Source organism: Rhodotorula paludigena, assembly GCF_050403205.1.
Source record: "Rhodotorula paludigena JCM10292 DNA, Rt_paludigena_JCM10292v1_ctg1, whole genome shotgun sequence".
In the NCBI taxonomy this organism is placed as follows: Eukaryota; Fungi; Basidiomycota; class Microbotryomycetes; order Sporidiobolales; family Sporidiobolaceae; genus Rhodotorula; species Rhodotorula paludigena.
This window is the reverse complement of record NW_027481457.1, coordinates 1-27,843: the sequence shown is the minus strand read 5'-3', so window position 1 is coordinate 27,843 and position 27,843 is coordinate 1. Positions and strand designations below refer to the sequence as shown.

Here is a 27,843-nt window from a genome sequence, read left to right as displayed (position 1 = left end):
CTGCTCCCGCCCAGCGCGGTGAGGCGTGCCCGCGACGCAATGTCAACGAGTGAGTCGCGTCGAGGCTCGTCCTTCTCGGGCACCTTGTCAGCTCACGAGAGAGCGACAAGATGAGCGCAGCGCTGTTCAGAGAAGAGTCGGACTCGCCAGAACCACCCGCCAAGCGCGCCCGCTTCTTTGCGTCCGACGACGACGACGACGACGACCAGTCGCAGCAGCCACTCGTCCTCGACTCAGACGATGACAAGCCGCGCAGCCAGCCCGTCGCAGGGCCCTCGAGTGATCTCGATGGCGGTCAGGACAGGCGCGCCGGAAAGCAGCGCGATGCAGACTGGGGCTCTCGCTACTTTGGAGGTTCGTTGGCGTCCTTCCCTCTTCCTCGCCATCGGGGCGCACTGACAGTTGCGCCGAGCAGACGTGTTCGTCCAAGGATTTGCTCTCGCCAGCGCTTCCGCATTCATCAAGCTCAAGGCGGGTGACGCCGTCACCCTCGACCGTGTCAAGCCGCCGGTCCAGCAGGGTGCGGCCGGCAAGAAGTCGACATCGGCGAAGAAGAAGCAGGAGAACGATGTGGTCCGGTCCGCACGGCTTCATTTACCGTGTGCTCCGCTCCAGGCTGACCGCTCCGTCACGCAGCTTCCGCAACTCGAACAAAATGGAGGTTGGGCGCATCTCGCGCGAAGACTCTGCCTGGCTCGCCAAGCTCCTCGACCACGACATGCTTCTTGTCACCGGCTACTGTGTTGCGTGCCCCGACAAGTTCCGCTCAGGTGCGCCTTGTCTTGGTCTCGCTCCTGCAGTCGCTCTGTCTGACAGCTAGTTCGCGTAGGCGACGACATCCAGCTCTCGCTCTCAATTTCGCTCCGCAAAACAGCATTCACGAACCCTAATGCTTCGGCTCCCGAACCCGTCTCGGCGCTCACCTCCGTCGCGCGCAAGAAGGGCTTCCTCGACGACCTCAAAGAGACAGACCGCGAGAAGCTGCTGCGCGAGCGCAAGAAGGCGCTCAGCACGCTCTTCGACAAGGCAGACTTGCAGCCGTACCTCGAAGACGGGTCGATGCCGACGGGGACGCAGAGTAAGCGTGCGATGCTCAGTCGCATGGAGAAGAAGGGTAGCGGAGGGAGCGGCAGTGACGAGGAAGAGGACGAGATGAGCGAGATTCAGCTCAACCTCGTCTGTGCGTTGCACTATGCTGTTCTGCGCGATATGCAGGTGCTTACGCTTGTACCCGCAGACTCGAAGGCGATCAAGAACGACGCGAGCCTTCCCGAACGAGATCCGCCCGACTCCTTTGCCCTCACTCTCCGACCTTGTGCGTCCCCTGCACGCTTCACCGTATAAACTGAGCTGACGTCTGTCTGCAGACCAGAAGCAAGCGCTGCGCTGGATGGCGGCGATGGAGACAGGCGAGGAGCAGGCGCGCAAATCGCTCTCGATGCACCCGCTGTGGGAGAAGTACCTGTTCCCGGGCAGCAAGGACCCAACCGACTGCTTCTACTACAACCCTTACTCAGGTGCGCAGTGCCGCACGCCCTTCATCGTCGACCGTCAACCGGACTAACAAGGCGCATCCGTAGGCGAGCTCTCGCTTGAGTTCCCGAAAGCGTCGACCAAGTGCCGCGGAGGCATTCTCGCCGATGAGATGGGTCTCGGCAAGACCATCATGGTCGCCTCGCTGTGCGTCGGCTGCTTTCTGCTCGTACGGTCGCCCTCGCTGACATTGACGAGCACAGCCTGCACACCAACACGGCCTGGAACGCCCAGCCTCCGACAGACGACGAGAAAAATGGTGCCGCAAGTGACGGCGAGTCGGACTCGTCACTTGACCTGTCGACCAAGACGAAGCGCCCGATCCAGACGCAGTCTCGCCTCGGCGGGACCTTCACTAAGTCGTCCGGCTCTGCGACCGCCTCGGGCTCAACCTCGAAACGCCCGCGGCTCAAGTCGGGCACGCCGCGCGCGACGCTCGTCGTTGCGCCAATGACGCTGCTTAGCCAGTGGTGCGACGAGCTCGAGCGCAGCAGCCGGGGCGGCAAGATGCGCGTGCTCATGTACTACGGCAACAAGCGCGAGAGTGGTGCCGACTTGCTACAAGAGATCGACGAGGGTGTCGACGTCGTCGTGACCAGGTGCGGCCCGCTGTACATTTGCTCACTGCGGCGGAGAATCCTGACTCGGTCCCGCGCTGCTGGCACAGCTACGGCACGCTGTGTTCCGACTTCAAGCAGAGCGGACTCGACGCGCCTGACAAGCCGGAGAAGAAGGCCAAGGTCGATGAGGACGCCGAGGACGACAAGCCGGAAATGAAGGCCAAGGGCAAGGCGAAAGAAGGCGGAAGCAAGAAGAAGAAGCCGAAAGGCCTCTTCGCCATCGATTGGTTCCGCATTGGTGTGTCTTGCTTGAGCGTGCACCCGACAGCAGCGCTGACTTTATTTCTTTGGCCAGTTCTGGACGAAGCGCATCTCATCAAGTCGCGCACGACGCTCAACGCCAAGGCGAGCTACGCGCTCCGCGGTGCGCGTCGGTGGGCGCTGACTGGAACGCCTATCGTCAAGTGCGTCTTGAGCCTGCCGGCTCGACTATGCCTGCCGGCTGACATTCCGCACGCACAGTCGCCTCGAGGACCTCTACTCCCTCCTGCATTATATCCAGCTCGAACCGTGGGGCAACTTCTCCTTCTTCAAAACCTTTGTCACCGTGCCCTTCCAGAACAAGGACCCGCGCGCAATCGAGGTCATCCAGGTCATCCTGGAGAGCATCTGTGCGCCGCTCTTCTTTCACGTTCTCAACCTTCACGAGCTGACCTTTGTTCAACATAGTGTTGCGCCGCGAGAAGAAGATGCGCGATAAGGACGGCAATCCCATCGTCGCACTACCTGAGAAGCACATCCAGGTCGTCCACCTCGACTTCACCGACGAGGAGCGCAAGATCTACGATGCGCTGTACCGGAACGCCAAGAGCAAATTCCTCGGCTACGCAGAGGAAGGCACCGTCCTTCAGTGCGTCGCTAAGCTCCCTCTGCATGGCGTCGCTCTGTGCTCAAGCGTCCATCTCGCAGGCATGTCACGGCCATCTTTTCGATCCTCATGCGCCTGCGCCAGGCTGTGCTGCATCCCTCGCTCGTCCTCAAGCGCCTCAAGGAGAACCTGCGCGCCAAGGGCATCACTTCGACCGCGATTGATCACCAGCCGCTCGAGCTCGCGGGCGAGATTGAGGACGTCGCTATTCAACGCCTCATCGAGCGGTACATTCGCAGCACGGTAAAGCCGAGCGTCGAAGGAGAGACGGTCGACGCGGTCGACGAGCTGCTGGAGCCGAAGGACGAAGGTCTCGGCGAGGAAGCGGAGTGCATGCTCTGCATGGAGGTACGCCTTTTCTGTACTTTGCTTGTCACGTTCCCCGACTGACATCTCACACGCGTGCAGCCGGTCGAAGTCCCGGTCTGGCTACCGGGCTGCGGTCATTCAGGCTGCAAAGGCTGTGTTTTGCAGCACTTCACCGACTGTCAGGACGCTGGCGAGCCGGTACGTATCCCGTTCAGCCCGCTCGGCCCTTTGCTCACACTTCAACACGTCACAGGCGCGCTGTCCCGTCTGCAACGGCGCTCCGCTGAGCGAGCGCGAGCTGGCCGAGCTGCAGAAGGCGGACGGGACCAAGCCGACCGGCGCCCCGGGCAAGAAGGCAAAGAAGCCGGGCTACACGGTCGAGACAATGGCGTCGTCTCCCGGGTCGAGCTCGTCGACGCGCGAAGTCCTCACACTGTTGGACTCGGATGACGACGAGGACGAAGGAGCGCCACCCTCGCCGAAGAAAGACGCGAAGGGCAAGGGCAAGGTCGCCGAGATCACGCTCGACTCCGAATCGGACTCGAATTCGGATGGCGGCAGCGACGGCGATGAGTACGAGCCCAGTCCGCCCCCCAGCGCACGCCGAGGCGCCGCAGCCGACGACGATGACGACGAAGACATGGGTGTGCTCGACAGCACTGACGATGAGGGCGCTGCGGGAAAGAAGGTCTTACTCTCGAGCTCCGATTTCCGATCCTCGACTAAGCTGGACGCCCTCGTCAAGTCGCTGCGCCAGGAGAAGGAAAAGGACCCGCGCCTCAAGGCTGTCGTATTCTCGCAGGTATGCAATCCGCGCAGCGCCATCTCTTGATTGTGGCTGACGTACGAGCTTGTCGTTCACACAGTTCACGGGCTTCCTCGATCTCATTGAGCGGATCATGAATCGCGAGAACTTCAAGTGCGTCCGGCTCTTTCGCTTTTGCCTGCGCCTCGCCTCACTGGCTAATCTGCTCGTGCGTGCAGCTACCTGCGTCTTGACGGTGCCATGTCGCAAGGAGTGCGCCAGAAGGTCGTTCGCAAGTTCACCAAGGGCGACAACTCGGTCGTCCTCCTCGCGTCGCTGAAAGCTGGCGGTGTTGGTCTCAATCTGGTGAGTGCGCTGCGTTCTCTGGCTCGTCTCACCGCTGACACACTCAAATCGCAGATTGCCGGAGACCACGTCTACCTCATGGATACGTGGTGGAACAGCGCCGTCGAGAACCAGGCCATCGACCGCATCCACCGCTTCGGGCAGACGCGCGAGGTGTGGGTCACGCGCTTCCTCGTCAACCGCTCGATCGACGACAAGATGATCGCGCTGCAGGAGCGCAAGACCAAGGTCATCCAGGGTGCGCTGGGCGGCAACAAGGACAAGTCGAAGAAGCAGCTCGCCGAGGACCTCGCGCTCATCTTCGCCGACGACTAGCCACTTATCCTGTGCAATGCCTGCATTCGAGCTTGGTTGCGTGTCCTCTGCGGAGAGCCAGCGGAGTCAAAGTCTTGCGAGCGTTTGTTGTTTGTAGCACTATAGCCTCTCCTCTACAGCCACACAACCGTGGCAGCGCCTGCGCCGCCCGCCAGCTTCGTCCTCGCAACCTCCTTGATCTCCTTGCCATCGAACGAGAGGATCATGACGAGCCCTTCCGCGCTGTCCGTCAGCGCGACATACTCGAGCCCGCTCGCGCCATCGTTGTACGCGCTCGGCGCCGGCTCGACGGCGTTGGCCCACCCCCCGCTCGTCGGCGTCTCCCAGAGGCACAGAGGGGTGTCGGAGCTAGGCATGCCCGAGGGTGACAGAGGGTAGACGGCGACCCAGCCTTTGGTGGAGGGCTCAAGACCGCGCGTCGAGCAGTAGAGGTACTGCTGCGAGGGCGAGACGCGCACTTCATCCGCCCAGTAGAGCGTAGGAGAGTGGTCTGCGCCGAGGGAATAACGCATGTAAGAACGCCTCGCAAACATGGTTGCGAGAGCCCGACAAGCTCGCTGTCGCGACGCACCTTGCGGGATGATCTTGAGGCCCAACACATGCTTCAGCGCCCCCCTTTCCCGGTCGACCTTGAAAGTGTCGACCATGCTCGAGTGTTCCTGCAGGCTGTAAACGTAGCGGCCGTTCGGGTGCGGCGTAACGTGCCGCGGCCCGTCGGTCGGGCGCGGCGCGATGTTCTTGTCCGTGAGGGTGAGCGTGCCGTCGTCGTTGACGCGAAAGACGAAGACGGCGTTGCGGCCGCTGCGTGCAGAGACATGAAGGGTCAGATCAGTGTAAAGTTCCGGTCGGACTCCGACAGCCCGCTAGTGAAACTCGCCACGCACATGTCGGCCACGTATGCGAGCTTGCCGTCGGGCGACAAGTCGAACGAGTGCGACCCGTGCCGGAGCCCGCCAAAGTCCATTGTCGACCCATCGTCCTTCTGCCGATCCTCGCCGACAAAGTCGAGCTTCTGCAGCACTCTCTCCTCGAACGCGCCCGTCTCGGCGTTCAAGCGAAAGACCTCTCCCGTTGGCCCGCCGGCGGAGTAGGCCGTCGTTGGCGAAACGCAGACGTAGCCCGAACGGGCGGCCGTCTGGACGGAGTTGAGGTGCTTGACGGTCGGAACACCCTCGGCGGGACGGGCGATGGCGTAGCATGCGAGACCGGGAGGTTCAGTCCAGGACGTTGCATACAAGCGGTCCTTTGCGGTCTGCGGGACGAGAAAACGAGCAGAAGGTGAGCCGAGGTGGGGAAAGTTGAGAGGGGAGGATGTACATTGAGCGCGAGCCAGCTGTGCGGAGCTTGACCGTCGTTGCGTGCAGCGACCTCGAGCGTCTTTTCTTGCGGGTCAAACGCAAGAGTCGCGATGAGATTGGTGTTGAAGGTCCCGACGAGAAGGTAGCGCTTCGACGAAGAGGAGGAGGAAGAGGAAGCGGGAGCAGCGGCGACCATGCCGGGCAGGTCCTCAGAAGACAATCTTGTCGAGCAGGGAGCAGAAGCAGAAGCAGGAAGCGGGAAGCAGGACCAGAGGGTGTGAGGCGGGGGCGGGGACGACTTTCCGCTTTGCCTCCCCTGAGCTCCATCAGGTTCACCGTCGCTTCTTTCCACCCGCCGAAGCCGACGCTGCCTCCTGCTCGTGCCACCACCGCTCCTCATCCGTCATCTCACGCACCCGCCCCTTCTCGCCGTGAGCGAGCTCGCTCCGCTTCACCTCGAACCCCGCGCCGCCCTTCTTGCTCGGCACCTTAGCCTTCTTCTCCCCCTCCTGCTCCTCTGCCGCTGCAGACGGCGCAGGTACATGCACCACCACCACGGGGCCTTCTTCGAGGACCGCCTCGGCGCGCCGCCGCAAGAGTCGCGCCGTGAGCTGCTTCGGGTTGTGCCACTTGCTGTTGCGGGCCGACGGGCTCAGTACGCGCCGCTGTGCATCCTCGATGCGCGGTAAGGCGAGCTTCTCCGGCGGCGCATGCTTCGTGGCACGCTGCTCGGCCGTCTGGAGCCTGCGCGGCGGGAGCGGCACCTGCTTGCTCGTCGCCGTCCGTTCGAGCTGTTCAAGGCGGCTCCATCCAGCGCGCACGAGGTCCTCGGCTAGGCCACTCCCGAGCCCCGCGTCCCTCAAGAGCCGCGTCGCCTCGCCGACGTCGCGCACGTCCTCGCCACCCGGGCGGCGGACGTGCACCGCGAGCGGCGCGCGGATCTTGCCCGTCTGGCTGTTCCACCACCTTCTGCGGATCGCGCGCACGCGCTCGGGTGTGAGCGGGCCGAGAAGACGCGCTTCTTCCGACGTCGGGTCGGCGCGCTCGGGGAGTGTTGGCGGGGTGGTGAGCTGCGCGGTCGAGGGAGGGCGCGAGGTGTGCGCGATGGAAGAGGTGACGAGTGCGGCGAGAGCAGGCGGGAACTCGCGCTTCTTCAGGCCGGGGTTGGTGAAAGGCTGTGCGACGTGGAGCGAGTAAGTACGAGAGTCGAACGGTCCGAGGGAAAGGTGGTCGAACCTCAAGCGCTTGGTGCTTCTGCGGCCCTCGAAGTCCGTACGCCGTCTCGTACGCGCGAGTCAGAGCATGGATGTAGCCATCGTTGACAGCCTGCAATTGTCGAAGGAGCTGCCAAGACGAGTCTGGTCAGCCTGAACGATGCAGCGGGAGAATAGGAGCAAGCGGACCTTTTGAGCGTGCTTGGTTCGGCGCGCCGCCTGTTGGCTCGACTCGGGCTCGTTGCGTTCGAGGAAGGTGGTGCGGATGCGCGCAAGGTAATGCTCGCTGCGGGCGAGGACGGGTGAGTCTGAGGTTCGAGGCGGTGCACGAGCTGATGAGGACGAGACCAACCTGATGCGGGCGTCGGGAAGGTGCGTGGCCTCGCGCACGAGCTGACGGTACAGCTCCTTCCCCAGCAGCATCGCTTTCTCCGCTTCGGCGCACGTCGGCGTCGAAGCGAGACGGCGACTGCGAGATGGCGCGCTTCCGCTTCGACTCGGACGACGCGCTCGGCTCGCTCGAGGAGGCGGACCACGCGCAGACCGAGCACCAGACAGTGCTGACGGCGCGTCCTCGGCCGAGAATGGCCCCCGCACGCCGTTCTCCGCCTCCTCCTCGTCCGCGTTCGTCGATTCCGCGCATCTCGGCCTGGCTCGCCGTCACAGCCGCGTGCAGCCTCTGCGCCTGCTTAGCCGCGTTCCGTGCACATGTCGCGTCCCAGCCGCACTACCCGCCAGGGTCCCTCCCGAGCGGAGCACGCGGCGGTGGGGCCGGGTCATGCCAAATGAGCTTCATGTCGCCGAGCTACCTGCACCTCGCAGGCTTCGGACGCGAGTTCACGAGGCTTGGAAATGGGCCGTGGGGGCTGTATCTCTACCGCGAGGCAGGCTGGGACGACGACCCCGTCATCGACCCCGACTCGCCGCGGAACGACCGCTTGCGCCTCACGGGCACGCCCGTCCTCTTCGTCCCCGGCAACGCAGGCAGCTTCCGACAGGTGCGCAGTCTTGCGGCGGCAGCGGCACGCACCTGGTCCGAGGTGCCGGGCGTCCGCCGCAAGGGCGTCGCTACTCGCGACGGTGCTGCCAGCCTCGACTTCTTCACGCTCGACTTCAACGACGACTTCTCGGCCTTCCACGGGCAGACACTGCTCGACCAGGCCGAGTACACGGCCGACTGCATCCGCTACATCCTCTCGCTCTACGCCAATCACGAGGACGAGGCGACCGGTCGCGATCGTCGACCCGACCCGACGGCCGTCATCGTTGTCGGACACTCGATGGGCGGCATCGTCGCGCGCGCAGCCTTCCTCAACCCGCACTACCAGTCGTACTCGATCTCGACTCTGATCACCTTCGCAACGCCGCATGCCGTCCCGCCCGTCACGGTGGATTCGGGAGTAGACCGCGTGTACGACGCCATCAACTCGTACTGGAGGGATGCGTACGAGCTATCGTCGACTTTTACCTCGACATATGCCTCGCTCGCCCCTCCATCACCCGCCCTGCCCGCCTTCCGCGCCCCGCCGCACGAAGAGCTGCGCGACCTCGTCCTCATCTCTATCAGCGGCGGCCTCTCGGACGTGACCATTGCGTCCGAGTCCGTCTCGCTATCCTCGCTCGTCCCGACGTCCGGCTCGAACGGCTTCACCGTCTTTACGACAGCCATCCCCGGCGTGCAGACGCCCATCGACCACCTCGCGATCCTGTGGTGCCGACAGCTCATGTACCAGGTCGCGTCCGGGCTCCTCTCAATCGTCGACGTCCGCCGCGCCGAGGGCGTTCTCCCGCGCGAAGAGCGCGTCGCCGAGCTCAGCCGCCGCTGGCTCGGGAGCGGCGTTGAGCGCCCTGCGCTGGACAAGGCCGAGCTGCGCGACAGTGACCCGGCCATGTCGGCGCGGCGCGTCCCGCTCGAGGCGCTCGAGCGCGGCGCGCCGCTGCAGCAGCTCGAGGTGGGCCAGCGGCTCGTCGTCCAATCTGCGAACGCGCCGCGAGGCAGGCAGGCGTTCGTCATGCCGGTTCCGCCCTCGCGCACGTACACCGGCCCGCGCGTCTTTTCGCTCCTCACGTCGGCGAGTATCGGGCGCAGGAAGGCCGAGCAGCACGTCGAGGTGTGGGCTTGCCGGCACTTTGGCGCGGCTGCCGATCCTGAGGCGGGCGACTCGGCAGAGACGGCGTGTGCGCCGCTGTTCCCCCAGCACGTCGCGTCCATGCCCGCTTCGCCGCATGCGCCGACGTCGCCGATCCTCCCTGCGCCGATTGAAGAGGGGCGGACTTCGCTCGTCTCGCTCGAGGCCGAGCAGCTCGAGGGCAAGGACTCGATCGTCGTAATCGTCAAGGAGGGCGCGAGGGACGACTGGGTTCTCGCCGAATTTGCGGACCGCGACAAGCGCGTACAGGTCGTCGACAAGGGTGCTCTGCGTGCGTCCTCTAGCAGCTAGCATCCGCACCGGTTTGACTGACACGTCTCTTCCGCAGAGCTCCTTGGCGGGCACAAGGTCGAGGCGCTGCCGGCCCATCCGGTGCTTGTCTCCGAGATCTGGCTGCCAGCACTCGACACCTCGCTTCTCACGCTCAAACTGCACGTCTACCGCAGCGAGTGCCAAGGTGCGTCTCGCGTGACCTGTACTGGACGAGCGCAAGCTGACTCGCAATCGCCGCAGAGAAAGACTCGCTTTTCGCTCCACTCCTTCGCCAGTACTCTCCCGTCCTGCACGAGACAAAGTACTTCCCGAATGTGCGCCGCGCCGCGCTTTACACGCACGCCTCGGGCCCGTACCTTCCGCCGCCCGCTTCGCCCTTCGCCTCGTCCGGCACGCGCCTGCAGTTCTTCCTCGACCCGACATGCGCGCACGAGCCGGGCAAACCCGACTTGGCTCTCGAGATTAAGGTCGATGTGTGGGCCACGCTGGGCGCCCTCGTCGTGCGGTACCGCATGGCGATGGTGACGGTGCCGTTTGCGCTCGTCATGCTCGTCTTCGGCAAGCAGGTCAAGGAGTACAACACGGGCAGTGCGTGGTCTGAGCTCTCGCCTACATGCGTGACCAACAGCTCACGCCTCTCAAGCAGGCGCATTCCCTCCATTCGGCGCGACTTTCTCTACCTTCGCGCGCCGCACCTTCCCTGCGCTCGTCCTCGGCCTTCTCGCTCTTTCGTACCTACAGACCGCCCTCCTCAATTCCCACTCGTCTTCCCATGATCACCTTGCAAGCGCCGAGCCCGGCCATCACCGGCACTCGCACCTCGCTCTCCCGCCAAGCTGGATCGCCACCGCGCTCCTCGGCAACGCGGGTAGCTTCTGGGCACCGCTCGCGCCGTTCCTCGTCTTTGCGCTCCTCGGCGTCGTCGTGCTCGAATACTGGGCGCTTTATGCGATCGTCGCGGGCGGTGCTTGGATGAGCAGGCTCGTACAGGCCAAGGGACCTGCCCGTCTCAAGGCGCTCTTCCCGTGCGTCGAGCCTCACGTGCCTCCCATTATCATACTGACATTCGTGCCGCTGCAGCATCGCCGAACCGGCCGAGCCGCTGCCACTCCAGCGGATCCTCACGATGATCGGCCTGCTCTTCATCGTCCTCTTCTTCGCGCCCTACCAATTTGCCTTCCTCGTCATCGCTCTGGTTCATCTCTTTTCGACAATGCGCATCCTCGCACAGGCGCAGGAGACGGTCGCGACATCCTCCGCACCGGGCGCCGCCTCTTCAGCAATCTCGCCGGCGGCAGCCAAGCGGTTGTGGGACCGCTACCATTACTCCTTCTCGGTCCTATTCGTCCTCGTGACGCTCCTGCCGATCAATGCCCTCATCCTCGTCGTCTGGGTGCGCAACCTCGCCGTCGGATGGCTTGCCCCCTTCTCGTCCGACCACAATGTCCTCATGGTGTTCGGCTTCCTTGCCAACGTCGAGGCGCTACACAGCGGCAAGATGCTACAGCGCAGCACTGGCGGGCGGTGCGGTCTCTTCCAGTCTTTTGCCGCCGACATGGTGTCTGATCCACGCTGTCGTGCTGCAGCTTCTCGCCCCTAGTCACGGCCGCCGCCTTCGTCATTCCCGCCGCCTACTCTCTCTTGTACGGCATCCGCTTCGCTCATCGGCTCTACTCGCTCGCGAACCTTGGATCTGTCTGGCTCGCGCTCGGCTCAAGCGACGCCTTCGTCGGCGCCGACCCGAACGTACTCGCCAATGCGGCCGAAGGGGCGAGCGGCGTGCCTGGCGCAGGTGTAGGAAGCACAGGCAAACGCAGGACGAGCGCGCCACCCGAGCCTGTCGGCGATTTGTTGACGGCCGACGGCGTTGCGCGCAAAGTCGCGAGCGTCTCTGCCTCGTCCGCTCGCAGGACATAGACACTCTTTCCCTCGCTCTCGTTGTTGTTTGCTTCTGTCCAGTCGTACGTAGACGCAGTCTGTTGGATTCTGTTCTGTTGTTCGCCTTCTCGCTCTCCGCTCGCTAGGTTGCAGACCAGTCGAGGCCGGAATGCGGCGACTTCCTCCCGAGCGAGCAGGTGGGGCTGCTTGGCTTGTCTTCCTCTCTCCCCCCCTTCGTCCCACCGCAGAGGTGCGTAGTCCAAGTCCGCTCCGTGCCAGGCTTGCGCTGACACTCAACCCTATAGAGCCGCTGCCGTCGAGTTTTCCGACCCTGCTGCACTTCGGAATCTCCTTGCTCACTTCGCTGTCTGGACTCTAGACCCTCAGCTACAGACCATGGCTCCTACTCAGACTCAGAAGGCCTACATTGTCGGCGTCGGCCAGACTGCATTCGAGAAGCCTCGGAACCGCGTCGACTGTACGTTTCGCTTCATGCGCCATTTTCTGATAGGCGGCCGTTTCCCTTTGGCAAACAGAGCTTCTCCAGTCCACGATGCACAGCGCTGATCGTCGGGCCTCGCGCAGATCCGGAGCTCGCCGTCGAAGCGGCGACGAAAGCTCTTCTCGATGCTGGCGTTACGTACGACGACATCGAGCAGGCTTTCGCCGGCTACGTTTACGGCGACAGCACCTGCGGCCAGAGGGCGCTGTATGCGCTCGGCATGACGAAGATCCCGATCATCAACGTCAACAACAAGTGCGCTCACCTTGCTTGCTCGATGATAATTCGCACTGATCAGCCGAATCGACAGCTGCTCGACTGGTTCCTCGGCTCTTTGGCTCGCTCGGCAAGCTGTCGAGTATGGCATTTCCGACTGCGTCATGGCTCTCGGCTTCGAGAAGGCGCGTCCCGGGTTTATCGCGCTCCACCGGATGACTGACGGCCTCCTCACAGATGGCCCCTGGCTCACTCTCGACCATCTTCGATGACCGCGATGCGCCGCTCAGCAAGACAGTCGGGCTGATGAACGACATGGAGAAGTTCTCGTCGGGCCCGTTCGCGGCGCAAATCTTCGGGAACGGCGGACAAGAGTGCGCTGCACACCTTACTTCTCTAGTTGTCCAAGACTGATCAGTACGCCTGGACGCAGATACTGCGAGCGCTACGGTGCCTCGTGGGACGACATCGCCAAGATTGCCGCGAAAAGTCACACTCACTCCGTCAACAACCCGTACGCCCAGTTCCACCAGGCCAAGTCGGTCGACGAAGTGCTCAAGGACAAGAAGGTCACGTCGTACCTCACGCGTGCCATGTGCTGCCCGACCTCGGACGGCGCCGCCTGCGCCATCGTCTGTTCCGAGGCATTCCTGCGCGCGCACAAGCTCGAGAACCAGGCGATCGAAATCGTCTCGCAGGCCATGACAACCGACTCGCCGCGCCTGTTCAACGACCGCAGCTCGATCGAGCTCGCGGGCGCAGACATGACCCGTGTAGCGGCAAAGGAGGCGTTCGACAAAGCGGGCATCACGCCCGACGATGTGCAGGTTGTCGAGCTGCACGACTGCTTCGCTGCCAACGAGCTCATGACGTATGACGCGCTCGGCTTGTGCTCGCCGGGCAAGGCGCATGAGCTTGTCCGGAAGGGGGACAACACGTACGGCGGCAAGTGGGTTGTGAATGCATCAGGGGGCTTGCTGGCGAAGGGCCATCCGTTGGGTGCGTTTGATCCTCCCATCGCGCCGTCGCTTTTAAAATCAAGACTTTCACTGTCCTGCAGGCGCGACTGGGCTCGGCATGACTTTCTACCTTGTCAACCAGGTGCGAAGAGGGTCGCTGAGCACGCTACAGCGGGCGGCTACAAGCTCACAGATCGTGTTTCCCGCACAGCTTCGTGGCTGGGCCGGCGCCATGCAAGACCCGCGCTGCGTACCCGGCCAGCTCGAGAAGGAGGGCAAGACGGCTTACGCTCTGGCGCACAACCTCGGCCTCGGCGGGAGCTGCGTTGTCAGCATTCTCCGTCGCCCGAACTTCTACACCGCGGAGCAAACGCCGGACGGGCGCGACAGGCTCGGGTACAACCATGCGGCCGAGTGCCGTCCCGTGTCGACTGCTGAGTGCGTCTGTCCCATCCTTCTTGCTTTCCCCGGCGCGCAGCTCATGCTCGTACGCTCGGAAAAAGTGTGGACAAGGTCAAGAGCAAGAAGGCGTTCTCAAAGTGGGCAGAGGCGAACTTGTAAGGGATGGATTGTGGTCCGCGCAACCAGAGGCCCACTTCCGTGTTGTACAAACCTCTGCCGCTGCCCTCCGATTCGGTCTCGCCTGTGGTACAACACTCTTTCAGTACACCGTACACGTTCGGGAGCTCTGTAAGCGTGTCGAGTGAGCGGTGCAAGCCCGCCAGCACCGCCTCGAGCCGGTTACGCTCTTGCCGTTTCCCGTGTCATCGGCTTTCCTCCCTCGAGAGTCTGCACACTTGCTCGATAAGCTCTCCAGCGCTCCGTCACTCTCACCAGCCCCACCGCGAATCGCTTGCACCTCTACCGGGCTGCGATGACGACCCCGGCAGTCCCGCAAGAGCTCAAGGCCATCTCGCCATACCTTGCGCGGGCCAACGAGCTCGCCAAGCCCGAGCCAGTCATCTCGTACTGGTGTGCGTGGTGCCTTTACGCTTTTCCGAGTCGCACGCACCGCTGCCGCCGCCTCATCGCGCTGACCGGGTCGAGGGTCCGCAGGCACGTACTATGCGCTGCAGCAGGCCATGTCGGTGCGCGCGCAGGACCCGGAGAGCCAGTCCTTCCTCCTCAGCCTGATGGACAAGCTCGAAGAGGTGGGTGGACTGCCTTCCGACGCGGCGTTGTCCCGTCAAGTGGGGGAGGGTGGATCCGCTCATGTCAATTTGCATGCGTACACAGACGAAAGCAGCTCACTCAAACAATGAGGCGATCACCGACGACATCGCTGCCGCCGCCTACGTCGAGAACTTCGGCCTCAAGATCTTCTCGCAGGCGGACAACGAGGACCGCAAGGGCAAGGCGACGAGGTGCGCACTTCCAGAGTCTGATATACTCCGCTTTGTGTGTGTCGCTGACGTTTCGGTCGAACAGGCTGACCGCCCGCAAGTTCCTCGCGTCGGCCAACTTCCTCGAAGTGCTGTCCATCTTCGGCGAGACAACCCCCGAGGTGCGTTCCGTGCGCTCTTGGGAGCTGCTAAGAGGCGCATGCCCACACAAGGTCCGTCCGCAGAACCGCGAGAAGATCAAGTACGCCAAGTGGAAGGCGAGCGACATCGCCAAGGCGTTCCGCGAGGGCCGGACCCCTACACCAGGTCCCGCTGGCGGTCTGCAGGAGGGCGAAGAGGACGCCGTCGAGACTTCGCAAGTGACGGCTGCCGAGGCGAAGGAACTGTCGAAGGAGCTCGCCGAATTGGGCACAGACGACGAGCGGAGAGCGCAGGTGGAACAGGGTGGCGAGACTCCGGCAGCGAGTACTCGAACGGCGGCATCTGTCGGGGGCTCGGAACGAGCAGAAGCGGACGACGACGAGCCGGCGTCCTACCCGTTCCCACAGCAGCCGACACAGGCGCCATCTGCGCCGCCCGCAGATTCGGACGCACCCGACTTCATCGACGAAGAATCCTCTCACGCTGCCACGCCCGCCGTCCCCTCGTTCCTTGATACACCCGTCGACGACCCTGCGTCGCCGGCACCGCCGACGCCCGTCCAGCAGACGCATCAGACGGCGAACCTTCCCGACCCGGGAGCGCATCAGCCCTCGGAACCTCCTGCCTTCCCGTCTGCCGTCTTTCCCTCGGCGCCTTCCCTTCCCGCACAGCCGAGTGCCCCCTCCCCTCCATCCGCTGCGCCCGCACGCCCCTCCGCTCCCTCCGCCGCTGCAGCGACCGCGCCTTCCCGCCCGCTGGCGCCGCCCGCGCCGGTGGTCGAGTCGAAGCGCGACGAATTTGATCCGATGACGGTGGCGCAGGTGCAGAAGCACGCCAAATGGGCCATCTCGGCGCTCAACTACGACGACTTTGAGACGGCGAGGAAGGAGCTCAGGCTTGCGCTGGCGATGCTCGGCGGCTGAACGATGCAACGATGGCTTGTGAATGCAATGTTGCATGTTCGCGCGACGCTCGGCGAGAAAAAGGGAAGTCGTTCAATCGAGACGAGGGTACAGACGTGAGGTGCATAGTCGCGGATACAAGCGAGTTGGAAGGCGATTACAGCAGATCTCCCGACTTCGCTTGCTGTTCACTCGACGTCGCTGCCATGTCGTCCGCGCAGCCGAGCGTGACGCTGTACGTGTCCAACCTGAACTACAAGATCCCCAAGGACGGTGCGCCCCTTGTCCCTCTCGCGTCGTCGTCGTCGCCGTCTCCCCGCCTCATCGCGCAACGACACTCACGTCGCTCTCGCCTCGCCCCGTACGGATCCTGCAGAGATCCGACGAGCACTCTACGTCCTCTTTGGCGTCTACGGCCGCGTCCTCGATGTCGTGCACACCCGCGCGCCCAAAGTGAGGGGGACCGCCTTCGTCGTCTTCCGCGACCTCGCGAGCTCGACCGCCGCCATGCGCGGGCTCGACGGCGAGTCGTTCTACGGCAAGGGCTTGGTGCGTCTCGCTCTGCTGGATCCGCCTTGCTATCGCCGCTGGCGAGAGACGGGGCTACCCAAGTAGCCTCGAGATGCTCATTGTTGCTATCGCCTCGCAGCGCATCTCGTACGCCAAGTCGACCTCTCACGCGACCGTGGCGCAGACCGAGGGTTCCGAAGCCGTCTACGCGATCAAGCTCGGCCTGCGAGACGCCGACGGCGCCGACGCGGGCACCAAGTCGCGCTTGACCGTCTCAGGCGCGCAGAAGAAGCTCATCGACCAGCGGAGGCAGGAGAAGCGTGGACGCGAGGACGAGGAGGAAGAGGAGGAGGAGGACAGCGACGACGAGCCCGAGCGGAAGAAGGGGCGGCAGGAGGAGCAGGCGCAGGACGACGACGACGGTGCGTTTGCCCCGCAGCGATTGTTACATACCGAGAACCGTCTGTCCTTCCGAACTTCCAGCTGACGGGAACTGCTTGATTTGCGCAGAGGCGATGATGGAGGAGTCGGACGACGAGGACGCACCAGCAGCTGGACCAGCTACCGCCGAGCAGGGCAGCGAGCCCAACCCGGCGCTCTTCGTCCAGGGCCTCCCTGCCGAGGTCAACACGGAGATGCTGTCTGCGCTGTTCCAGCAGTACGTTGTCCGCATCCTGATAAGCTCCGCAAACCTGCTCACCCTCTTTGCCCACTGCAGATACCCCGGCCTCTCCGACATCCGTCTCGTCCCTGTTCCCGTTGGAGCACCGAAGAACAGCGGCTCGGCGCTCATCCAGTACGAGTCGGCGGCGCAGGCGGGCGTCGCGAAGGAGGCGCTCGACGGGTTCCTCGTCGACCGCGATGCGCCCATGACGGTGCACTGGGCGCGGCGGGCGTAGGAGGAGAGCCGGAGTTGTTGCACCGATGTTGCAAAATGTACCAACAGCGTTCTTTCTCATGCTGCTTTGCTGTCTCGTCCTTGGAACGAGCTGTACGAGGGGCACCCGTTTTTGCGAGAGCCATTTTCCGCTCCTGGGCGTAATTCTCCTCTCACTAGACTCAGTACGGCATGGACGCCACGCAAGAAGTTCGATTGGGAGGATTGCCGCGAGCGCAACATTTCGGACTTGACGGCTCGCGTCCTCCCCCGCCACTATCGCTTGCGCAACGATGCGACGAGCTGCTGCAGGAGCGCTGCGCAGTGCACTGCAGCCCAGAGCCCCGCCGGCACGGCCACGGCCGGCTGCACGGCCTCCCGCTGCCGTTGTCCGCCCCTTCTCCTCCTCATCGCCGTCTGCATTCTTCTTCCGCCGCCCGGAGAAGACGACGGGCGAGCTCGCGCGCGAGCTGCTCGGTGCGGTCAGGAGCGACCGGCCCGACCTCGTCGCCAAGCTGTACCCGCAGTATGTGCAGCTCGCAGCGTCGTCGCCGTCCGGCAGCACGAGCACCGATGCGGGCAGCCAGCCGCTCACGCACCAGCAGCTGCGCACCCTGATGAGCTTTGCAGCGCGCACAAGGCGCTACAGCCTCGTGCGGCGCATCTTCAACGACCTCGAGCCCGTGCACGGCTTGCAGCCGGCCCTCTTCGACCACCACCACCTCGTCCACGGCATGGTATCGACAGGGAGGCTCTCCCACGCGGTCCAGTGGCTCCAGGCGGTGCAGCACACGTACGGTATCGCGCCTACCGTCTCGGAATACAACGTGGTGCTCCAGGGGTACCGCCGGCACCGCGACCTCGAGGGCATGCGGCGCCTGGTCGAGGCCATGCGCAGCGCAGGCGTCAAGCCCAACGTCGTCACGTACAACACGTTCGTCTCGGCGTTCTTCGAGGAGGGCAAGCTCGACGACGTGCGCGCCGTTGTCAAGGAGATGACCGCCAAGGGCGTCAAGCCCGACGTCTTCACCGAGACGGCGCTCCTGACGGGCTTCCTCGAGGCCAACGAGCGCGCGTCGGCGAGGCAGGTGCACGAGCGGCTGGCCAAGCTCGTCTTCGCGGGCGGCGAGCGGGACACGGCCGCCGTCAACGCGCTCCTGTACTTCGAGGCGGTCGAGCGCGGGTATGAGGCGGGCCTCGCGCTCGCTACCAGATTGCGCGACGAGGGGTACGAGTTTAACCAGATGACGATCAGCACGCTCATCCGGCAGGGGACGAGCAAGGTGCGCTCGGCGGACGAGGGCGTCGAGCTCATCGAGCAGCTTGAGGATCTGTTCGGAAGGTCGGCGGACCGGCACGCGTGGACCATCGTGCTCGACGAGCTCGCGCGGCAGCCAGATCGCTTGCCTCAGGCGCTGCAGCTCTACCAGGTCGCACGAGATCGCTCGGTCCAGCCCGATTCGGGCATGGTGCACCCGCTCCTCTCCGCCCTCCTCCTCCCCTCGCCCACTCCTGCCAACCTCGTTGTCGCCAAGTCGCTGTACGACGACCTCGCAACGTCGTCCCGCTCGTACTCGACCGCGCCCGACTCGTCGATCTACAACATCCTCCTGCGCGCGTGCGCGTCGCCGCACGCGCCCGACCTCGACTGGTCGCGCGCGCTCGTCGCCGACATGAAGGAGCGCGGCGTGCGGCTCGACGGCGCGACGGCCATGTGGCACATTGTCGCGCTCATGCGCGCCGCCGCGTCGTTCGAGGAGGCGTTTGCCGCGTACGACGAGATCCGCGCGCTCGACCCGACCGTGCTCGACCGCGCGGCGTACAACACGATCCTCGCGGCGTTCACGGGGCTCACGCCGTCGCGAACGCGCGAGCCGGCGCCGGCGCCGCTCGTGATGGAGTTCCTGTCCGACATGCGCACGTCGGGCCACGCGCCGAGCAGCGCGACGTTTGCGCTCCTCCTGACGTACTACTCGCGCGCCGAGTCGGCCTCGCCCGCGACGGTCGCGCACCTGCACGCGCTCATCAAGCTCGACGTGCACGTCGACCCCGACTCGGCCCTCTTCAACGCGCTCATGGGCGCGTACGCGCGCGTCGGCGCCTACAACGCCGCGTACCGCATCTGGGACTCGATGTGCCTCAACGCGGCGGCGGCGGGCGACGAGGGCGGCGCGGGCGTCGACGCGACGAGCGTGAGCACGCTCCTGGACGCGTGCGCGTTCGACGGCTCGCCCGCGGCGCAGCGGCGCGCAGAGCGCGTCTGGACCGACCTCGTCGCGGGGCGGATGCGCGGCGTAAGGCCGAACCGCAAGCACCTCGACAGCTGGGTCGAGGCGCTCGCGAGGTGGGGCCGCTTGAGCGACGCAGAAGAGGCGGCGTTCGCGAGCGGCGGAGGGGAGGAGGGCGGGCTGAGGGCGGGCGTGAGCACGCTCGAGACGCTGCTGCGGTTCGCGCGGCGGGAGGGCGCAGAGGAGGGCGAGCGGGTCGCGCAGCGGATACGGAGCGAGCGGCCGGACTTGTGGGGTGAGGTCGAGATACTGGCAGGGAGGCAGGGCGGGCGGCAGCGGCGGCGGGACGGTCGGGAGAAGGCTGCGGGCGAGCTGGAGTTCTTTGATGCGGCGACCCCGCCCTAGACGGCCGTAACTCGATACAGTCTCTCGGCACAGGGGATGACTGGGCAAGACGGTGTGGAAGAGACGCTAACATTGACAACAACATTTCGACTAGCTCGCCAGAGACCACTGCTTTGCTCGTTCCGCCGCGCGCTCACTTCTTGAGCTTGTCCGTCACTGCTCGCGGCATGCAGTACACGGGGTCGACCGCCTGCAAGCCAGGGTAGTCGAGGAGCGAGAGGCCTGGACGCAACAGATCGGTGAGCATGCGGGCGGATTGGGAGGTCGGAGAGAGACGACGCACCTGCGAGGCCAAAGACGGTGTGCCAGACATCTGCCACGTCCTCTGGCCGGTCCGCGATCCCGCCCTTGTCCGGATCCTGCGTGGCGCGCGCCTAGTCAGTGCTCGTTCCCCCGCCTCCACGCTGCAGGAGCGTTCCGCTGGACGCACCTGGGCAGACAGGATGAACTGCGACAGCTTTGCGCCGTCGACCCAGTGCGACCGTCCGAGGATGGCGAGCGACGCGATCGCCCACCAGCTGTAGCAGACCTGTTCCTCCCTCTCTCCCTCTGTCAGCCTCTCTGTCCCTCGCTCCGAAAAGAAGAGGACGGCCGACGCACGTCCTCGAGTTTCTCGGGCCGCCCGTTGAGCCCGCCGTTGGGGAGCTGGCGCTCGCAGAGCCACCAGCAGAGCGTGTCGGCGTCGACGACGTCGAGGCGGTCGAGGATGGCGAGCGCGCCGACGCAGGTCCAGACTGCGTGCGCACGAGGGGGAAAGCGCGTCAGTCGCGCTCCTCTCGCACTGCCCACGCTGGAGCAGCGCTCGTCTCAGAGCGAGACGAGCAGGAACTGCGCGAGACGCACCGTACGCGGCGTGGCTCTCTGCGCCCTCGACCATGCCGAACCCGCCGTCAAAGTTGCGGCAGCGCTCGATGAAGCGCACGGTGCGGTCGCGGTCGAGGGCGTCGAGGCGGCCGAGGAGCGAGAGGCACGACACGGCGCAGTAGGTGAAGCGCGAGGCCTGCTCGCCCCAGCGGTCGCCGGCGAACGAGCCGCGCGTCGGGTGCTGGAGCGAGAGGATGTCTGCACGCGAAAGCGAGTGAGCGAGGACAGCGGGGACGACGAGCCGGGGAGCGAAGAGGGGAGGGACACGGCGACGCACACGAAACGACCTTGTCCGTGTCGACGAGGTGGAGCGAGTCGTGCATGGCGAGGATCTGGACGGCGCTCAGGGTCGAGTGGATGTGCGGGTCGTGGCCCGGGTGCGGGGCGAATCCGCCTGTGCGGATGGCTGTGTCAGTGCGTCTGGGGAGAGCGGGAGGGGGGAGGGAGGGACGGACCGACGTCGGGGTGCCAGCACGAGAGGACCCAGGCGACCATGTCGTCCCTTGGGAGGGCATCCTGGCGGCCGAGGAGGGCGAGGGCGGTGAGGCCCCAGTAGATGCCGTTGATGCGGAGGTGCTCGGTGTAGTGGTAGCTGAGCTCGTCGCGCTTCTGCAGTGTGGGAGAGAGAGAGTGCGGGTCAGATGAGGGGAAGGAGGGGGAGGGGAGGGGGAGCAGAGACGCGCCTGGTCGAGCGACTGGATGTAGTCGACGTGCAGGTCGGCGAGGAGCGTCGTCGGGAGTGCTTCGGCCATCCCCAGACAGCCCCTTGTGAGCGTGAGCGAGAGACCTTCGTCCTCCACAGAGACGACGCGACTCTCGTTCGTCGCCCGCATCGCCCCCGTTCGCCCGCGATGGACGCCGCAAAGGACTTGGCAGACAGCGCAAAGGTCTTTGTCCGCGACGGCAACACCGTGCGGCCTCCTTCCCCCGCTCCCTCCCCTGCCCACTCCTCCTCGACGTGGACCACCCGCTCACCCGCGCGTCCACTCGCCCGCAGTTCATCAACCGCTGCACAAAGCCAAACAAGAAGGGTCCGTCCCGCTCCCTCGCCCGCGCACCCGCCTCGCACCCGCTGACGCCCGGCTCCTGCGCCCTCTCTCCCTCCCCTATCGCGTGCCCTCCGCAGAGTACGCCCAGATCTGCCGCGCAGTCGCCATCGGGTTCGCCATGATGGGCGGAATCGGCTACCTCGTCAAGCTCATCCACGTGCGTCCCCTCTCTCTTCCCCCCCCCCCCCTTGCCCCGCCTCGGGACGTGGGCTGATTGCAACAAGGGTCTGCGTCGCGCAGATCCCGATCAACAACATCCTCGTCGGAGGCGCATAGCCTTCTATCCCTAGAATAAAGAGGAAAAGGGGGCGTGCAGGCAGGCGTTGTACTCGCATTCGTTTCGGTCCAGTCGTTGTCTCTCTTGTCTCCTCCCCCCTCGCTCGTTCGCCACGAGACGAGGCGGGGTGGGTGCAACAAAACGATGTATTTGTGTCGTGCTCTCCACCGTGTCAAGAGGGGCGAGCGAGGCGAGAGGTTGCGCGCTCGAGACTGGCTGCCATCTTACATCCATCTGGACGCAGAGCGACACCTCTCAAACCAGACCTCGCCCTGTCCTTGACATACAAGCCGCTTCGCCTCGCCTCGCCGTGCAGAGAGGAACAGAGAGACAGAGAACCCCGACCGGCGCGGTGCACCTCTCGACGTCGCCTCGCTACGACCCCCGAACAACCGTCTCTACCCCTACGCGTCGGCCTTTGCCAGCTCCTGCTTTGACAGCAGCTTCATGCGGTTGATGTAGCTGTCGGTGGGCGAGTGTTCGTAGGGCGAGGGCGAAGAGGGCGAGTGGAGGGGGTGTCGCAAGAGGGGAGAGAAGAGTGGAGGAGCGGGGTCCGAGGAGGCGAGCGGGTCGAGGCGAGTGGGTCGAGGCGAGCGAAGGGAGATCAAAGGTGGTTGTCAGTGTCTGGCGGAGCTTGTGGACAGGAAAGAGGGGAAGGCGAGGCGCACTCGTCGTATTGGCACCTGGAGACGAAGGAGGAAGAGGGTCAGCGCGTCGCTCGCGGAGGAGGACATGCACGAGTTGGCTCACTTCTCGTAGATGTGTCTGTCGGCCCGAAAAATGCGTCAGCAAGCGCACTACGATGAGAAGGCATCCTCATTGGGACGGGGTCAGGCAGCGCACCGCTCGTCGTCGCACTCTGCGCAGCAGCGTCGCAAAGCCAGGTCAGCCTCGATGAGCGCACGCACGAAGAGACGCGAGAGGGGTGCGCACTCCAGGTCGCATACAGGTTCTCGTGCCGGCAGACGTTGAGCGGGACGAGGAGCCTGGACGAGGCGAGGTCAGCTCGTTTTCGGGGCGGGGCTGGCGCGCGAGTGGGGCAGAGAGAGGGCACGAGGACTCACTTGCCGCATGCGTCCCGCCAGCTGTAGCACGCGCGTGCGAGTGGGGGTAAGAGGTCAGCGGGAGTTCGGGCGAGGGCGATGAAGAGGGAGGGGGCGGACCTGAGGGGCACGCGGGCCTTTGCTGCGGTTGCCTGTTCTGCGGGCTGGGGTGCAAAGGGCTCGTTGGACGGCGACATTGGGCGCGGGCGGTGGACGGGGGCGATCAAGGCTCGACGGCGGAGCGCCGAGAGGCGGCGAATGGCCGTGAGCGAGAAGCGGCTTCGACTCGCTCGAGGGCGAGCGGGACTTGAGCAGGGCTGTGTGTGACTGCTTACTGGGTACTCGCGTGCCCTCGGCTGCTCACTCTGCGGGCAGTGCGAGGGCGGCGCTGCGCTGTCTCGGCGCGCCCGGTGCCGTGCGTCGCGTCGAGGCGCTGCCCGCCCTTCCGCGTCGCTCCTCTCGCCGCCCACGAGCGCACAGCAGCAGCGCACACGAGCAAGTGCAGCTCAGCACACACCCACTCCACCCCCGATCCCGCCGCCCCTGCCGCCCCCTTCCTCCCCTTTCCTCCCTCCCTCTCCTCCTCGTCGCCGCCGTCGTCCTCTCGCACCTGCCCGCATGGACGTCCAGATCTTCTCGGCGACCTACTCGGGCGTCCCCGTCTACGAGGCGAGTCCCGCCGCCACCCCTCTCGCCGTTCTCACTCTCGGCTGACCCTCCCGCTCTCCTCCCGCTCGTCACCCTCGCCGCCCGCCCCTCCTCGATGCGCCCCGCGCCCCGCAGATGCCCTGCCACGGCGTCGCCGTCATGCGCCGCCGCGCCGACGCCTGGCTCAACGCGACCCAGATCCTCAAGGTCGCCGGCTTCGACAAGCCCCAGCGCACCCGCGTCCTCGAGCGCGAGGTCCAAAAGGGCACCCACGAAAAGGTCCAGGGCGGGTACGGCAAGTACCAGGGTGCGTCGCCGGTCCTCCCAGCCCCTTTCTCTCTCGCTCTCGCCAGTCCGAGACGCGGTGGCTTCCTCGGCGCGAGACGCGACTTTTGCGGGACCGCCACCCGAGCGCGTGATGCCGCCGCCGGGCACCCGAGAGCGGACCAGAGCGCGTCAGGTTCGCAGTGCGAGGCGTGTTGCGCTCCTGCGGCTGCTAGGTCGGCTCAGCGAGGCCTGCCGTCGGCTCCTCGACGCGTTGCATTTGCCCGTCGCGTCGCGCCCGGCGCCTTCCTCGCAAGAGGCGGGAGACGCTGCAACTCGCCTCCTCCGCTCGCCCTGCAGCTTGGCTGACCTCCTAGCTTGCTCTGAACAGGAACATGGATCCCCATGGAGCGCGGCATCGCCCTCTCGCGCCAGTACGGCGTCGACCGCCTCCTCCAGCCCATCTTCGACTTTGTCCCCTCGGCCACGTCCCCGCCGCTCGCGCCCAAGCACATCACGGCTGCACCCGTCCGCCCGCGCAAGAAGCACGACGTCGCCGTCGACCTCGAGGGCATGCCGACGCCCCCGCCCAAGGCGCCGCGCGCGTCCGTCGGCAAGGCCGCCGCCGCGCGGAGGGCCGCCGCGCTCGCGCAGCAGGACAGCGACGAGGACTATGCCGGCGGGAGGAGCATGACGCCTGCGCACGACGACGCGAGCGAGACGAGCCAGACGCCGAGCCCGCTCGGCGGCGGCGCGGGCGATGGCGCCGATGCGGGCGACGGCGACTATGTCGACGGCGCGGGCGGGCAGCCCGGGCCGTCGTCGTCCAAGAAGCGCAAGGTCGCGCACCACCACGACGCGGGCGCGCCCGTCTCGGCGCACCAGCAGCTGCAGGGGCTCGGCCCGCTGCGGTACGCGCGCATGATCCTCGACTACTTTGTCAGCGAGTCGCAGCAGATCCCGCAGTTCCTCCTGCAGCCGCCGAGCGACTTTGACCCCAACGTCGTCATCGACGACGACGGCCACACGGCGCTCCACTGGGCGTGCGCCATGGGCCGCATGCGCATCGTCAAGCTCCTCCTCTCGGCCGGCGCCGACATCTTCCGCGCCAACTCGATGGGCCAAACGGCGCTCATGCGCAGCGTCATGTTTACCAACAACTACGACCTGCGCAAGTTCCCCGAGCTGTTTGAGCTCTTGCACCGCTCGACCATCAACATTGACCGCAACGACCGCACCGTCTTCCACTACATTGTCGACATTGCGCTGCAGAAGGGCAAGACGCATGCCGCGCGCTACTACATGGAGACGGTCCTGCACCGCCTCGCAGAGTACCCGGACGAGGTCGCCGACATCCTCAACTTCCAGGACGAGGAGGGCGAGACGGCGCTGACGCTCGCCGCGCGCGCGCGCTCCAAGCGCCTCGTCAAGATCCTCCTCGACAACGGCGCCGACCCCAAGATTGCCAACCGCGACGGCAAGACGGCAGAGGACTACATCCTCGAAGACGAGCGCTTCCGCGAGCAGGACGTCGTCAATGCCGCCGCTGCGGCCGCCCTCGCGGCGCACCCGCAGCCGGGCATGAGCGACCTCCTCGGGGCAGGAGCAGCAGGTGTCGGGGTGGTCAACGGCGGCGGTCCGGGAGGGGCAGCGATGCAGCGCGTCGACACGGGCATGTCGGTCGGGACGTCGGCGGCAGGCGGGCGGCCAGTATACGGCGGCGGCAGTGGCGCGACGCCGACGCCCGCACCGCCGCACCCGCAGCAGCGGCTGCACTCGTCCGAGACGGGGCAGCGCGTCGCGCGCGAGGTGATCCCTTCGGTTGCGGCCATGCTCGACTCGCTCGCGACCGCGTTCGACGCCGAGCTCGCCGACAAGGAGCGCGAACTCGTCCAGGCCGATGCGCTCGCGCTCTCGCTCCAGGGCGAGATCGCCGAGGCGCAGCGCGCGGTCGCGCAGCTCGACGCGCACGCGCAGCACCAGCTGCAGCTCGCGGGAGCGGCGGCGGGGGCGGGAGCTGGGGACGAGGTCGACGGGGTCGAGGGCGGCGAGGAGGCGCGCTTGCGCGAAGAGCTCGCGGCCAAGATGGGCAAGCGGTTCCGGCTCGGGTGGGAAAAGTGGGTCCGCGACGAGGACCAGCGCGAGCAGCAGTACGAGCAGGACGGCGGCGCCGCCGCGAGCGCCGACGGCCCGCAGGCCGACCTCGACGCGTACGCCGAGCTCGTCGCGCGCCCGCCCGCCGACGCCGTCGAGCGCGCCGCGGCGCTCCAGGCGCGCATCGCCCAGTTCCGCGCCGAGCGCGAGCGCCTCTTTGCCGCGCTCGTCGACGCCCAGGCGCGCGTCGGCACGGGCGCGAAACTCGCCCAGTACCGCCAGCTCGTCGCGCTCGGGTGCGGCGTCCCGCTCGACCAGGTCGACGGCGCCATCGAGGCCCTCGTCGACAACCTCGACCAGCAGCGGCCTGTCGAGGCCGCTTTCGCCGTCGCGGCATGAGGCGCCCCGCCGACGTGTGCGCGCTCTACTCTATTCTCTCGGTGGGTCGTTCGTATGAGGGGCGCCTGAGGTGTCGCAGGCATGGTTCTTTTGTACATCTCCCTCGGGTTCTGTTTGCGCCAGCTTGGGTAGTAGCCTGTACCAGCAGTCCCGCGCTTTGCTCAGTACACATGCCTGAAGGGCTGAGAGACCTTGGCGTCTATTGCAGGGCAGGAGGAGCGCAACTACGACGTGCCCTTCTGGGATCATACTGCCCCGACATGGTGCGGTGTGGAAGTGGGGCCCTTCGGCACTGCTTGAGGGTGACGGACTGCTTCGTCGAGTCTGCCGTGCAGCGCATGCACCGTCGCGGCCTCCGCTGCCGCGTGTCGCAGACCCGCGCCTTGAGCGAGCCCACCTGACGGCCTCGCCGAGCCTGCGGAGATTCCTCTGCGAGGTGTGCCGGTACGCGCGTCGGGGAAGCCTTCGCGCGACGGCAGAGCGACAACGAGGCAGCCTTCAAGAGCGCTCGATGGCCGGCAGCGCGCCTTCGAGGCCAAAGACGCGCAAGACGTCCTCGAGCCAGCGCCTGCACTCGGCAGCGGCGCGCTGGCCGCTCTGCACGTCCTTCTCCGCGACGCTCGATCCGCCGAGCCCGCTCATGAGCGCCTCCATCTCGCGCATCTCGCGGCGCTCGCGCATGACCTCGCTGATCCCCTCGTCCTCGTGCTCGCGCGCGTGCTGCTCGGCCTCCTCGTCGACGGGGAGAACCTTGACGGCGTCGAGGTGCCCGAGGGCCGTCACGAGCTCGCGCAGCTCGGCGACGGCGCGCTCCTTCGTCTCGGGCGACACGGCAGAGAGGAGGGCGCCGGCGTGCCGGGTCGCGTTGGCGCTCGGGACGGTGAGGAGCGAGAGGAGTGTCGCAGCGATGCCGCGGAGGGTGCCAAGCTCGCGCGCGTACGGCGCTGCGAGCGCGAAGCCTTGGTCGAAGCCGGCTTGCAGACGAGCGTTCTTGCCGGCAGTGATGCCGTCACGATATCCGGCCTGCACAGGATGCAGACAGTCAGCATTTGAGCGACTCGTGACTCCGAGTAACCTACGCACGTCCGAGTAGCGCGACGAGAGCTTGTCCCACTCTTGTTGCGAGATCTGGCCCGAAGAAGCGTCGAGCGGAGCAAGCGGCGCAGGAGCAGCGGACGACCCGCTGGGCTCGTCGTCGTGCCACACAGAGTCGTCGTCGAGCATGTGTGCGTCTGCGCCGATGCTCATCGTGCGTGCGGCAGAGCGAGCGGATGCCGGCTTTCATCAGCTCGAGTCGAGCTTCTTCTCCTCCCCTGAGCTCCGCGGCGAACTACCAGAGTTGCAACGAAGCGAAGCAAGGGTGCTCTAGCCGGCGGAAGGGTCGTCAAAGGAAGATCGCGAGGGGTATGTGAAAGCAGAAAGGGAGATGGGAATTCGGCCAGCCGGGTATCCAGATCGGACAAAAGGGGGGGGGGGGGGGGGGGGGGGGGGGGGCGGGTGTGGGGGGGGGGGGGGGGGCGAGCAATTGCTCGGGGGGGAGGGGGGGGGGGGGG

At 65.8% G+C, this 27,843-nt stretch overlaps 12 protein-coding genes across 12 annotated transcripts; 8 read left to right on the top strand and 4 right to left on the bottom strand.

Annotated features, from left to right (window-relative positions):
• Positions 1–110: 110 nt before the first annotated feature.
• Positions 111–4,756, top strand: JCM10292_001882 (uncharacterized protein; the record flags this gene model as incomplete). Its single annotated transcript, XM_076645303.1, has 18 exons — positions 111–354; positions 416–578; positions 637–770; positions 830–1,180; positions 1,238–1,315; positions 1,368–1,517; positions 1,581–1,680; positions 1,737–2,132; positions 2,201–2,391; positions 2,449–2,557; positions 2,616–2,764; positions 2,823–3,003; positions 3,063–3,369; positions 3,430–3,528; positions 3,584–4,132; positions 4,197–4,249; positions 4,315–4,441; positions 4,496–4,756. The coding sequence occupies 18 exons, from the start codon at positions 111–113 to the stop codon at positions 4,754–4,756; spliced, it is 3,642 nt and encodes a 1,213-aa protein (XP_076508830.1).
• Positions 4,757–4,869: 113 nt separating this feature from the next.
• Positions 4,870–6,250, bottom strand: JCM10292_001881 (lactonase family protein; the record flags this gene model as incomplete). The annotated part of the gene is made up of 4 exons (XM_076645302.1): positions 4,870–5,246; positions 5,328–5,557; positions 5,641–6,008; positions 6,074–6,250. 4 exons carry the CDS (start codon positions 6,248–6,250, stop codon positions 4,870–4,872), a joined length of 1,152 nt encoding a protein of 383 aa, XP_076508829.1.
• Positions 6,251–6,386: 136 nt separating this feature from the next.
• Positions 6,387–7,691, bottom strand: JCM10292_001880 (uncharacterized protein; the record flags this gene model as incomplete). The annotated part of the gene is made up of 4 exons (XM_076645301.1): positions 6,387–7,229; positions 7,291–7,398; positions 7,458–7,554; positions 7,621–7,691. 4 exons carry the CDS (start codon positions 7,689–7,691, stop codon positions 6,387–6,389), a joined length of 1,119 nt encoding a protein of 372 aa, XP_076508828.1.
• Positions 7,692–7,852: 161 nt separating this feature from the next.
• BST1 (Bst1p) lies at positions 7,853–11,608 on the top strand (the record flags this gene model as incomplete). The annotated part of the gene is made up of 6 exons (XM_076645300.1): positions 7,853–9,689; positions 9,747–9,875; positions 9,932–10,279; positions 10,338–10,716; positions 10,772–11,215; positions 11,278–11,608. 6 exons carry the CDS (start codon positions 7,853–7,855, stop codon positions 11,606–11,608), a joined length of 3,468 nt encoding a protein of 1,155 aa, XP_076508827.1.
• A 357-nt stretch (positions 11,609–11,965) lies between these two features.
• Positions 11,966–13,807, top strand: JCM10292_001878 (uncharacterized protein; the record flags this gene model as incomplete). The annotated part of the gene is made up of 8 exons (XM_076645299.1): positions 11,966–12,047; positions 12,155–12,326; positions 12,382–12,472; positions 12,525–12,661; positions 12,721–13,286; positions 13,348–13,388; positions 13,458–13,684; positions 13,750–13,807. 8 exons carry the CDS (start codon positions 11,966–11,968, stop codon positions 13,805–13,807), a joined length of 1,374 nt encoding a protein of 457 aa, XP_076508826.1.
• Positions 13,808–14,120: 313 nt separating this feature from the next.
• VTA1 (Vta1p) lies at positions 14,121–15,653 on the top strand (the record flags this gene model as incomplete). The annotated part of the gene is made up of 5 exons (XM_076645298.1): positions 14,121–14,220; positions 14,303–14,397; positions 14,483–14,610; positions 14,675–14,750; positions 14,814–15,653. The coding sequence occupies 5 exons, from the start codon at positions 14,121–14,123 to the stop codon at positions 15,651–15,653; spliced, it is 1,239 nt and encodes a 412-aa protein (XP_076508825.1).
• Positions 15,654–15,838: 185 nt separating this feature from the next.
• On the top strand, positions 15,839–17,041 carry JCM10292_001876 (U1A/U2B'/SNF family RNA-binding protein; the record flags this gene model as incomplete). Its single annotated transcript, XM_076645297.1, has 5 exons — positions 15,839–15,905; positions 16,009–16,181; positions 16,282–16,564; positions 16,653–16,800; positions 16,861–17,041. 5 exons carry the CDS (start codon positions 15,839–15,841, stop codon positions 17,039–17,041), a joined length of 852 nt encoding a protein of 283 aa, XP_076508824.1.
• Positions 17,042–17,312: 271 nt separating this feature from the next.
• On the top strand, positions 17,313–19,652 carry JCM10292_001875 (uncharacterized protein; the record flags this gene model as incomplete). Its single annotated transcript, XM_076645296.1, has 1 exon — positions 17,313–19,652. One exon carries the CDS (start codon positions 17,313–17,315, stop codon positions 19,650–19,652), a length of 2,340 nt encoding a protein of 779 aa, XP_076508823.1.
• Positions 19,653–19,785: 133 nt separating this feature from the next.
• Positions 19,786–21,268, bottom strand: BET2 (Rab geranylgeranyltransferase BET2; the record flags this gene model as incomplete). The annotated part of the gene is made up of 8 exons (XM_076645295.1): positions 19,786–19,874; positions 19,936–20,011; positions 20,083–20,181; positions 20,253–20,386; positions 20,496–20,714; positions 20,794–20,910; positions 20,972–21,125; positions 21,200–21,268. The coding sequence occupies 8 exons, from the start codon at positions 21,266–21,268 to the stop codon at positions 19,786–19,788; spliced, it is 957 nt and encodes a 318-aa protein (XP_076508822.1).
• A 99-nt stretch (positions 21,269–21,367) lies between these two features.
• SSS1 (translocon subunit SSS1) lies at positions 21,368–21,841 on the top strand (the record flags this gene model as incomplete). Its single annotated transcript, XM_076645294.1, has 4 exons — positions 21,368–21,427; positions 21,514–21,547; positions 21,643–21,722; positions 21,806–21,841. 4 exons carry the CDS (start codon positions 21,368–21,370, stop codon positions 21,839–21,841), a joined length of 210 nt encoding a protein of 69 aa, XP_076508821.1.
• Positions 21,842–23,503: 1,662 nt separating this feature from the next.
• On the top strand, positions 23,504–26,290 carry JCM10292_001872 (uncharacterized protein; the record flags this gene model as incomplete). The annotated part of the gene is made up of 3 exons (XM_076645293.1): positions 23,504–23,581; positions 23,669–23,840; positions 24,189–26,290. The coding sequence occupies 3 exons, from the start codon at positions 23,504–23,506 to the stop codon at positions 26,288–26,290; spliced, it is 2,352 nt and encodes a 783-aa protein (XP_076508820.1).
• Positions 26,291–26,788: 498 nt separating this feature from the next.
• YAE1 (Yae1p) lies at positions 26,789–27,538 on the bottom strand (the record flags this gene model as incomplete). The annotated part of the gene is made up of 2 exons (XM_076645292.1): positions 26,789–27,313; positions 27,374–27,538. The coding sequence occupies 2 exons, from the start codon at positions 27,536–27,538 to the stop codon at positions 26,789–26,791; spliced, it is 690 nt and encodes a 229-aa protein (XP_076508819.1).
• Positions 27,539–27,843: the final 305 nt, after the last annotated feature.